This window comes from Rattus rattus, chromosome 10 (genome assembly GCF_011064425.1).
Source record: "Rattus rattus isolate New Zealand chromosome 10, Rrattus_CSIRO_v1, whole genome shotgun sequence".
NCBI classification, from domain to species: domain Eukaryota; kingdom Metazoa; phylum Chordata; class Mammalia; order Rodentia; family Muridae; genus Rattus; species Rattus rattus.
In genome coordinates, this window is record NC_046163.1 from 5,177,964 (window position 1) to 5,189,994 (window position 12,031).

Here is a 12,031-nt window from a genome sequence, read left to right on the forward strand (position 1 = left end):
ATGTTCCAGTGACAAACACCAAGAAAGAAGCCATAAGAGCATTAAAAAAAATGTTCTTGGACTAAATCTAAAGAGGGAATTGAAAGACTTATACAAAGAAAATGTTATTACAGGGGAGAAATTGAAGAAGACACAAGAAGAGGGAAATACATTTACTCATAGATTAGAATTACTATCATTAGATGAGCCATCCTACCAAAAAAATCTATAATTCAATATAATTGCTATCAAAATTTCAGTGAAATTCGTCATAGAAATTGAAAGCAGAATCTCAGAACTCATGTTGAAATATGGAAATGTGGATGGCCAAAACAGTCCTAAACAGTTAATGCCTCTGGGGGAAGCACCACCTCTGAATTCAAGTCATACCGTAGAGTTACAAGTCGGAAACACAGCGTGGGAGTGGCATCAAGACAGACAGGCTGATCAATAGAGTCAAACTGAAGGCCCAAATAGAAGACCATAGTCCTAAAGCCTTCTGATCTTTGACAAAGGCAAAAGGTACACATCGGCAAAAACAACAGCATCTTCAGAAAAATTTGTTGGACACTGGACTAACAACACATACACTAGATCCTTAGCTGTCGCTTCTAAATGGATCGAGGATCTCAACAGCATCTGTGCCTTTCATCTCTTGGAGGATAAAGAAGAGGGTATACTTCCACTTATAAGCACAGAGAAGGACTTTCTGAACAGTACCCCAGTGGTATGGGCACTAAGACCAACAATTCGCAAGTGAGACCTCATGAAACTAAAATGCTATATAGCAAAAGATACCATCACTTGAATGAAGAGGCAGCCTACAGAAAGGGAAATTTCTTTTACTAACTATTCATTTGATAGGGGATTAGGTCTAGAATATAGTAAGAACTAAAAGGGCAAGCACTACACACACCAGTTTGTTTTTTTTATTGCTGTTAGAAATACCATGACCAATAGCAAACTTGGAATGGGAAGGATTTATTTGCACTACATTTCCATGTCACGATCTGTCGTAGAAGGAAGTCAAGGCAGGAACAGGAGCAGTGAACACTGCTTACGGAATTGCTCCATTTGCTTTTTTTATCCAACCTAAGACCACCTGCCCAGGGGTGACACCGACCACACTGGGCTGGTCCCTCCCACATCAATTATTAACAAGACACTACCCCACAGATATGCCCCTAGGACCACCTGATGGAGCTAATTCCTCAGTTGCTGAGGCTAGGTTTTCGTCAAGTTGATAAAACCTAACACACCCTGAGAAAACAACACAATTAAAAAATTTCAATATTGAACCAAGCAGAGTATTAAAAGAAGAAATGCAAATGGCTGAGAAATATTGTCTAGAATGTACAAAATCCTTAGGGGGTTTTCAGGCAAATGAAAATGACAATGTCATTTCATTTTACCAGTTAGAATGGTTAAGATTAGGAATAATGAATAACAGTAATGCTACCGTGAACATGGGGGAAGTGGAGGCTTAGACATTGTTTTGGAGTACAAACTGGGACAGCTACTATTGCAGTCACTGTAGAAATGACTCAAAGATGCTAGAAATAGTTTTACTATAAGATCCAGCTATGCTTCTTGGGGCATACACTAGAGGTGCAAATCCTGTTACAGAGACACTTGCTCACCCATGTCCATTGCTGCTCTGTTCACAATAGCCAGGGAATAGAAATAATCTAAATATCTATCAACTGATGAATAGATGTGGCTCTTTAAATAAGCATGGTGTCTATAGACTCACGAGTTTGAATACTTGGCCCACAGGAAATCGCACCATTAGGAGGTGTGACCTTGCTAAAGTAGGCTTAGCCTTGTGGGAGTAGGTGTGCTGTTAGAGGAAGCGTGTCACTGTGGGGGCAGGCTCTGAGGTCTACTCTGTTCAAGCTGGGCTCAGAGTGGCACAGTTTCTTGCTGCTGCCTGGCTGCCTGTGGGTCAAGAGGGAAAACTCTTGGTTCCTCCAGCACCATGCCTACCCACATGCTGCCATGCTTTTCTGCCATGATGATAATGGACTGAAGCTCTGAAGCTATAAGCCAGTCCCAATTAAACGTTTTCCTTTAAAAGAGTTGCCTTGGTCATGGTGTCTGTTCATAGCAATGAAACCCTAAGTGAGACAATGGATGATATAAATGTGATATGTTTACCCAATGGAATATTAATCAGCTGTTATGGAAAATGAAATTCTCAGGTAAATTGTTGGAGCTAGAATTCATTCTGAGTGAGGTAACTTAGACCTAGAAAGACAATCATTGCGTGTCATCCTTCATACGGGGACGCTGGCTTTGTATCTTAGGTATGTGTTTAACTTGTAGCACCCACAGACGTTAGTAAAATAGTAAGGATCAGTGGCATGGGATTTCAAGGGAAGGCAGAAAAATGCAGTTGATATAGAGAGGGAAATGGTAGAAAATGGAATAGGAAGTCTTAAATGGGATGGAAGGTGGGAAGGCAAGATAGAGGAGAAAGTATGGGGAAACATAACACTAAAGATTTTTTAAAAGCCACTTGGAAACCCACTGTTTTATAAGCTTCAAAACATACATACATATGTACACACACACATACACTATATATGTATATTACGGTGTGGAGGGGAGGCAGTGTCTCTCTCAGGTACCATAGGCTATCAAATATAAAGCTCAGTGCCAGGTATGGGTTACTTCTTTAATAAGCCATTGGTCAGTGGATGCAATGGTAGGCTATTGCCGTCACTCACATTTGAGTCTTAGGACATGGAGAAGGCAAGTTTTCATCAACCTATATGCTATATGATACCCACATGACTGGGGGAGGAGAGGGGATAATCATTAGTCTTATCCAGCTGTGAACTGTTGCAAGCTACAATAGTTACCGGCCTAGCAAGATTTGTCCACTGGTGCGAGAGAGGCATAAATGTTCTGGGAGTAACAAGCCACTTTCCCCTTGTAGTTAGAGACAAGACAGAGCTATTAGCAGCTGATGGTTGCCTAGAAACGGAGAGTGGGATTTCTGTTGTCACTTTGTTCATGAATGCAGCCTCTGATAAGCTACCCATGCCTCAGAAGATGGCCCTAGACCTGTGCAGATACTGAAAACGTTACGTGCACTCAGTGTGTTTAAAGAAACATGACATTGAGAGGGAATAGGGGAGAAGGGAGAACGTGGGGAGAGAATTGGAGCTGACCTGATTAAAAGACATTATACGTATGTTTGAAATTCTCAAACAACAGACATGTGCTTACGTGGAGGAAGTGACCAGATTTGAGTGTTTCAGAAATTTTATATGAGGTACAGACTGAGTGTTTGGGTTTCCTTTTCTGCCGACCCAAATTTCTCTTCAGTGAAGAGAAGTTCAATTGAGAAATTGAAACATTAACAATAAGAATGTCTTCATGTTGATATTGTTGACCCTTTAATTCTCCTTTTTCTCCCCTCTAGAGATATGCTGTCCAGTACCAGACCCAAAGAGTGTTAGAGTCACTCATCATGAAAAGGCACATCCTGAGAACGACTGTACTTACTTCTTTGGTGACGAAGTGTCATACACATGTCACAATGGTAAAATGTTTTCAGCTACTTGCAAGTCAGATGGCACATGGCATCCCTGGGCACCATCATGTTATCAGAGTAAGAACGTATACAACTATGTTTTGTGGGGGGGGGCTCTTTTTTATTTTTATATTTTATTTTTATTTTATGTCCATGGGCATTTTGCCTTTATGTATGTTTATGTTAAGATCCTATTTCATGGAACAAGAATTCTCTTACAGACAGTTGTGAGCTGCCATGTGGGTGCTGGGAATTGAACCCAGGTCTTCTGGAAGAGCAGCCAGTGTTCTTTTTTTTTCTTTTTCTTTTTTTTCTTTTTTGTAGATGGGGACCTAACCCAAGGCCTTGTGCTTGCTAGGCAAGCGCTCTACCACTGAGCTAAATCCCCAACCCCTCAGCCAGTGTTCTTAACCACCACGCCATCTCTCTCCAGCCCCAGAGTTTCTTTTTGTAAATAGTGTGGAGGTTATTAAAGAAATTTTATTGAGACAATGCAAGGAAAAGTTAAGTACAAGGCGACCTTGAGGCTGGGATACATAGGAAGTCCTGTGTATCTTTTTGTTGAATTGTTGAATTGTTCATTTCATTATACTAGGAATAGCTATCCTCCCTCGTATTTTTTTCCACTTGTTTGATAGATCTTCATCTTTACTTTTGTTTGCTTGCTTGCTTTTCAAGACAGAGTTTCTCTGTTTAACCTTGGCTGTCCTGGAACTTGCTTTGTAGAACAAGCTGGCCTTGAATTCATAGAGATCCACTTGTCTCTGCCTCCTAAGCACTGGAATTGAAGGTGAGTGCAACCACGCCCAGCAATTGATCTCTCTTAAAACTTTGACTCCCAGTCAGTGAATATATATAGGAAACCACAGAAAGTTCCATCTGCAGAATCAGTCAGCTAGTGTCTGTCTTTCTGTTGATGATTTGAGAACATTTACACATGAGGCTACTATTAAGAGATAGTTACCAATTTCTGCGATTTTGTCTGTTGTTTCCTCATTTCTTGAGTTGTTTGCTCTGTACTTTCTCCTCGATTCGTTTTAGGAGTTTGCTAATCCTGTTACACCTGATACAGTGCTTCCTAGCTCTATTTTGCTCAGATATTTCTCTCGTGGTTATTTATTACTTTCTGTGCTCTCATCTATGAAAATGGCTTGCTTCTCTGTTCAGTGTCCCTTTAAGTGTCTTCTGCCATACTAGCTTGGTGGTAGTAACTGCTTTAATTTGAAATATCCTTCTATTTCCATTAGTTTAGAAAGATAGCTGCTATGGTCAGTTTTAGTTGTCAGCCAAATCACCTGAGAAGAGACTCTCAGAGAGGGATTGGCTAGATTAGGCAGTGTGTTGGTGTATATGTCAGGGTGGGCTATATACAGGGGAGGATTATTTTGATCAAGTTGAGCTGGGAAGACCTATCTTGAGTATGGGTGGTGCCATTTTCATAGGTGGGGTCCTCACGGAGGAGCTGAGTGTGCACATGCCCATTCATTCTCCCGTGCTCTTTTCCAGATGGTTGCTCTGTATCTTGTGTTGTTCATTATCGTGATGATAAAGCTACTACTTTTATTTCTGTTTGTTTTCTTCTGAAACAAAATGTGCAGTAAACATTTTCTTGGTGGAGATGGGCGAGCTATTTGGCTAGAGAATGAGGACTCAGAGATTATAGGCGCACTGAACGTCTTTGCCATATTTTATGGACGTGTTTCAAAGGGAGGAAAATTCAACTTCCCAAAATTCCCCAAAGTCTGTGGTAGAGTCCCTCTACTGAAAGAACAGACCAGTTGGTAAGATGAAAAACAGAGAGCAGTTTAAGAACATTTTCCAAAAGAAACACCCAGGAAGTAACTCTTCCAAAGCAATGACTTGGAATGTTGTCTCAACTACTGTTTTTAACAAAGAACCATAGACCTAAGAGAAGTAACAGGTAATGAGAGGGTAGTCCTAGTCTCAAAGCTAGGATAGCTAAAATCAAGCACTATAGTCTATTCCCACAATTCCTCTCATCCTACTGGGATCTGACTGTGTTGACAAGTAGCTTCCTTATTTTAGGGATGGAAAGGGCAGAGGTTTGGGAGAGTTATTTTTGTGAAAATTTGTACTGTTATCAGGAAAAAAGGAAAAGCAGACCGCCCCTCTCTGTATCACCAGGGTCTTCAACTTGACTCTCCTAAATAGTTTAGTGAGAAAAATTTTGGCATCGTTTACACATCTTAACATTAAATATAGAACTGATCGTATATTGTACAACACAAACAAGGTGTAACACAGAATGGGATCCAGTCTTTTTGTGTAAAAAATGGACCCCAGACACTGTAAATGAATTGTCTGTAAAAGGAAGGAAAAGGGAAGGGCTTGTGTTGTCAGCTTTCTGTCAGTACCACAGACACCTGAGACAATCAACTTACATAGAAGAAAGGTTCAGTTTGTTTCAGATTTGGGTCTATTGACCCTCATTGTTTTGGACTTGTGTAAAGGTGACACATCATGACAAGAGTGTAAGCTGGAGCAAAACAATTTGCATAGTCATGAGCCAGAGAACAAAGGGAGAGAGGAGGGTGCCGGAGATACACATTCTCCATAAAGAGCAAGCCCCTAGTGACCTAAGGACCTCGGATGAGGCCCCACCTCACAGTTTCTAACACTGCCCAATAGTGTCATCTGGGGGCTAAACCTTTAACTTATAGATCGAAGGAGAAAAGTCACAGTCCAAATTATTCCATGTATAGTATGAAGTGTCCAAGGTTCTGAACCAAAGACTTCCAGGAAGGTAGTACAAGTCCCTGACTTTGGTCCAGTGATCTTACAGGTAGGGAAGAAAGCAGCATAGCATGAAACCCAAGATACATAAATCCTGAGAGGTGCTGGTTGACACATTTCACAAGCTCGCCTTCTCTTCTGTGTTTCATTATCAAGGCTGTGATTTTCCGCCTGCCATTGCTCACGGACGTTATACAAAATCTACTTCATCCTTCTTCAGTACTAAGGTTACATATGAATGTGATGAAGGATACAGACTGGTTGGAGAGGCAACCATCACCTGCAGCTATTTACAATGGACACCAGCAGCTCCACAGTGTAAAGGTAATGACACCTCCTTCCACCCCATGGCCACAGGGGTAGAACTGCTGTCAGGAATGAATAGCAAAGTTATTCTCTGCCACAGAATGAAGGACAAAACATTTCATTATTTTTTTTTCTTGTAATGATATGAGTTTCTTTTTTCTTCCTCCTTCCTCCCTCCATCCCTTCATTCTTTCCTTCCTTCCTTTTTAACTTTTTGTTTTCAATACATTCCCATTGCAGATTCCTCCTCCTTCCATTTTTCCCACCTGCATCCCACAAGCCCACCTCTCCTATCCCCCAGATCCATTCAGCCTCCATTTCCTTTCAGAAATGAGCAAGCCTCCTAGGAATGTCCACTGAATATGGCCTAACAAGATCAGATAAGACACAAATCTTCATATCAAGGCTGAGTGAAGCAACCCAGGAGGAAAAGAGTCTCAAGAACAGGAGAGAGAGAGAGAGAGAGAAGAGAGAGAGAGAGAGAGAGAGAAGAAGAGAGAGAGAGAGAGAGAGAGAGAGAGAGAGAGAGAGAGAGAGAGAGAGAGAGAGAGAGAGAGAGAGAGAGAGAGAGAGAGAGAGAGAGAGAGAGAGAGAGAGAGCCCATTCCCACTGTTAGGGGTCCAAAAAAATTGTCAAGCTAACAACTATAATATATATGCAGAGAACCTAGCACAGACAGACCCAGGAGGCAGGGTCCATGATTGCTATTTCAGACTCTGAACCCCTATGAGCTCTGCTTAGTTGATGTCCTTGGGCCTCATTCTCCTACTATCCTGACACCTTTGTCTCCTATATGTCTTTCTTACCCTCTTCCACAAGGTTCCCCAAGTTCCAAGGGGAGGGGCCTAATGGAGATCTTCAATTGGGCTTCCTCTCTGCCCAGTGTTTGGTTGTGGGTCTCTGTATCTGCTGCCATCAGCCAACACTGGTAGCCTCTTTAATGACACTTGGGTCAAGCACCTTCTATAAGTACATAAGGATATCATTAGGAATCATTTTATGCATTTTATGTTTTTTTTAATCATATGTCTACCTAGTCTCTGATTTCAGGTTATCTAGGCAGTATTAGACTTGGGCTCCCTCGTGGTATGGGCCTCAAGGTAGACAGGTCATTGGTTGGCCACTCCCACAGGTTCTGTGCCAAGTTCTGTACCATTGCCCTAGTACAACCAGCAGTCAGGATAGATTACAGGTCGAAGGTTTTGTGGCTGTGTTGGTGTCTCAGTCCTATCTCTGGAAGCTTTGCCTGGTTACAGAGGACAGTCTGTTTAGGCTCTGAATCCTCCATTACTAGGAGTCCTTGTTAGTATCCTCATAGAATTCTGAGAGTTTCTATTAGACTAGGTTTCCTTAGCACTCACCTCCATTCCCTGCAATGTTGCAGTCATCTCTCCCAGTGTTTTCTCCTTCTATCATTCATTCCCTTCTCCCACCGGATCCCTCTTATTTCCATGTCCACCCACCCCTACTCCACCCAACAAAAATCTACTCTATTCTCCCTTCCTAGGGAGATCTATGTATCCCCCTTAGAGCCCTCCTTGTTATTTAGCCTTTCTGGGTTTGTGGATTGTAGCATTCTGTCATTGACTTAACATCTAATATCCAGTTATAAGGGAGTACATATCATGGTTGTCATTCTAGGTCTGGGTTACCTCACTCAGGATGATTTATTTTCTAGTTCCATCCATTTGCCTGCAAATTTCGTGATGTCACTTTTTCCTTTCTAACATCTGAGTGTTAAGTCTATTGTGTAAATGTACGATATCTTCCTTATCCATTCTTTTGTCGAGGGGCATCTAGGTTGTTTCTAGTTTCTGCCTAAAATGAATAAAGCCACTATGAACATAGTTGAACAAGTGTCTTTTGTGGTTGGGTATATATACACAAAGGGTGGTATAATTGGGTATTGAGGTAGATTGATCTGAAGTTGTCTGAGGAACCACCATATTGATTTCCAGAGTGGTTATAGGAGTTTTCACTCCCACTAGCAAAGGAGGAGTGTTCCCCTTGTTCCACATCCTCACCGGCATGAGCTGGCATTGTGTTATTAATCTTAGCCATTCTGACAGATAAGATGCAAACTCAAAGTAGTTTTGATTTACATTTCCCTGATGGCTAAGGATATTGAACATTTCTTTAAGTGTTTCTTTGGCCAGTTTGGTCTTCTTTGTTGAGAATTCTCTGTTTAGATCTGTATCCCTTTTAAAAATTGGTTTATTTGTTTTCTTGTTATCTAGTTTCTTGAGTTATTTATATGCTTTGGATATTAGCCCTCTATCTGATGTGGAGTTGCTGAAAACCTTTTACCATTCTGTAGGCTGCCATTTTGTTCGAATGATGGCGTTCTACAGAGGCTTTTCAATTTCACATGGTCCCATTTACTGATTGTTGATCTCAGTGCCTGTGCTATTGGTATTCTGTTCAGGAAATTGTCTCTTGTGCCAGTGCACTCAAGGTTATCTTCAATCAGACTCAATGAACCTGACTTTTCTGTTAATGTCTCTGATCCACTTGGACTTGAGTTCCGTGCAGAGTGATAGATGTGAATCAACTTATTCTTCTATATACCAACCAACACCCAGCTAGACCAGCACCATGTATCGAAGAGGTTCTCATTTTCTCATTGTGTGTTCCTGGTTCCTTTATTGAAAAATCAGGTGTCTATAGGTCTGTGGGCTTATGTTTGGATAGGGTGGATAAATACAAGAGGATGAAAGATTTGGGGAGTTTGGCAGGGTCAGGTGAGCAGCCTACCTGGACTGTTAGCAGTCTGTGTAGTCTCTGATAGAGTGGGGAGTCTCTGTGACTGTGGCAAGGCAGCTAGGAGGACATGGAGGAAGCGTGGGCTGGGAATAGGATAGGAGGAGGCTGAGAGAGTGAGAGAGCAGGGCAGTCTGGCAGGTGGGTGGCCTACCTGAATTTCTTATGGTCTTTGTGGTCTCTGATAGAGCCAATTTTGTCTATTTTAAATAAAAATATAAACAGATGATATTCCGTACAAAACTATAAAAACTGTACACAATATCACTACCCTCTACTTTTTTCTCCCGGTCACAGTATCAACCTTCTTGAGGCAGCTCATATTGTCACTTTCTTTATTTATGTTTTCAGAAATATTCTGGGGGCCAAACATTTTGTAATTACATGCATGGTCCTATATGAAATTTTCAATAAAACTCATTCTGGCATCAATTCAGGCTCTGTTGGGCTACTTTCAAACATTAGAGGGTCAGGTTTTACCATCAGAACTTCTGATAAGGTACTGCATACCACGATGTAGATGGTGTATGTTGAGAAAACCCAGTGCCACTTAATTATAAGGAACAGGAGGAGTCAAAATTAGGTTTTATTTTATGTTCACATACTATTAATAGAGCTACATTTGCAGAAATTTATGATCTAACATAATTATTCCCACTGTACAAATAAAACTATCAGAAGTTTATGATCAAAGTCTTGCAGAACTATTTGCAATAAGTTCTGGAAATATGTCACAGAAGAATCTGGGGTCATGTACACTTTTCAAATATCCTGCCGTGTTTATCGATTAAACTGATTACACCTATGGACAAATTTCTTACCTTTTCTGTATCCGAATTTTCTTTTTTACTCACTTAGCAGGAATATCTTAAGACTTAAGTCAAAATCATATTATATGCATACGCTGTCACAAATGCTCAATATTTTGCTAACAAAATAAATGAAAAACAGAATAAACTACATGCAAGTTCAGTTCATTCTTTTCATTGTAGACTATTACCATGTCTTTTCCCTCAGGTCACGGTTATCTAAAACATGTTTTCTTTATAGCTCTATGTCGGAAACCAGAGATAGGAAATGGAGTACTGTCTACTAATAAAGATCAATATGTCGAAACTGAAAGTGTCACCATCCAATGTGACTCTGGCTTCGTCATGCTAGGTTCCCAAAGCATCACTTGTTTGGAGAATGGAACCTGGTACCCAAAGGTGCCCAGATGTGAGCAGGTAAATAACACAGATCAAGAACTTCCGTGCCATCAAACACTAAAATGCTTTTTCCCAGCCAAAGTGCTGGCCTCTGACCTGACCTCTAAGTCACTCAGAGACCCTGGCTGGTTTTTTTTTTCCTGTCGAGTGATTTGGGGGAGTTGGCACAGCACATTTTTCTATTTTCATTTGAATATATGAAACACTAAATCCTCATACAAGTGAGGTTCTATAGACCTAGAAACACTGCCTTCTATTTTTCTAGACCATGTAATATACTGTTGCTCTGTTTCTTGATGGTCAGCTGAAGCCCCTCACTGCTATCTCAAACCTGCCTCTCTTTCAGGAGGTCCCTAAAGACTGCGAGCACGTGTTTGCAGGCAAGAAGTTCATGCAGTGTCTGCCAAATTCAAATGACGTGAAAATGGCCCTGGAGGTCTACAAGCTGACTCTGGAGATCGAACAATTACAGCTCCAGATAGACAAGGCAAAGCGCGTTGACCGGGAGTTATGAGCGGGTGTTCTCTCAAGGAGGAAGAAGTACCTCGTGGGCTTTCTGACTTCAGTGCCAAACAGAACGTCTGCACTTTTAGCAACCTTTGTAACTTTGGCACCAATGTTCACGGTGATAAATATCTGCTTAGAATAATTCATTAAAGCATAATGTAAGTTTATGAAATAATTAGTCATCTTGTGACTCAAATTTGCTTTTTGGAATGCAATGTGTACTTTTTTTCAATTAAAATCAATCTTGCTCTTGTAATTCACTTACTTCTATATAAAATTAATCATACATTTATTTTAAAACACGAAGTACAAAATTCACTTTGGTTCACTCACACTGTCGTGTCCCTGGCCTGCTCAGTCTCACGGGTGCACATCATCCAAGTCCTTAGAGTTCAGAGAAACTGTCAACATTCCTGATTCCCCTTCCCACAGACAATCAGCCCAATCTAGGCTACCCACCGAAGGGTACTCGGCTTCCTCGGAACTGTGAATAGTGTCTTTCATTCAGGCCATGTGCCAGCCATCACCTCCATGAGGGGACTCATGCCATCTCTCTGACCTCACTCCAACCTGAGAGAAGGAGGTTCAAAGGACTGATGACTGTGAAGACCACATCAGTCATCTGTGTATTCTCAAGGCTTCCATCCGATTTGATCACCATTTTCCTTGATATTGCGTTAACATGGCTGGAGCCACTCTCCCGATATCTGAGGAGAAAGCCTGTATCACTACCTTTTGTATCTGAGTTCTCTTTGTTGGCACCATCCTTGCTTCCTCTGAGCCTTCCTCGTTCTTGTCTGAGCGCCTCCCATTGTCACTTCACATGGAGCACTGTGGGGAACTTTATTCCCTTCATTTACTTTGCCCAGACATGCTGTAAGGTAGTCGTGGCACACAGCACATTTTCACTGGGCCTTAATTGAGACCAGTGCCCTGTGAGAGTGGCACATGTGTCATGGAAAGCTCATGTCTGCCA

General features: G+C 41.4%; 1 protein-coding gene across 2 annotated transcripts in view; it reads left to right on the forward strand.

Annotated features, from left to right (window-relative positions):
• The window catches only part of C4bpa (complement component 4 binding protein alpha), a 34,401-nt gene extending 23,090 nt beyond the window's left edge, over window positions 1-11,311 (forward strand). The window contains exons 10-13 of one of the 2 annotated variants that reach the window (XM_032915196.1): window positions 3,410-3,598; window positions 6,431-6,598; window positions 10,391-10,566; window positions 10,895-11,311. In XM_032915196.1, the coding sequence (XP_032771087.1) occupies window positions 3,410-3,598; window positions 6,431-6,598; window positions 10,391-10,566; window positions 10,895-11,062 (701 nt within the window). In that variant the 3' untranslated portion in view covers window positions 11,063-11,311. The remainder of the gene's footprint in view (window positions 1-3,409; window positions 3,599-6,430; window positions 6,599-10,390; window positions 10,567-10,894) is intronic. The other variant, XM_032915197.1, reaches the window with a different exon arrangement.
• Window positions 11,312-12,031: the final 720 nt, after the last annotated feature.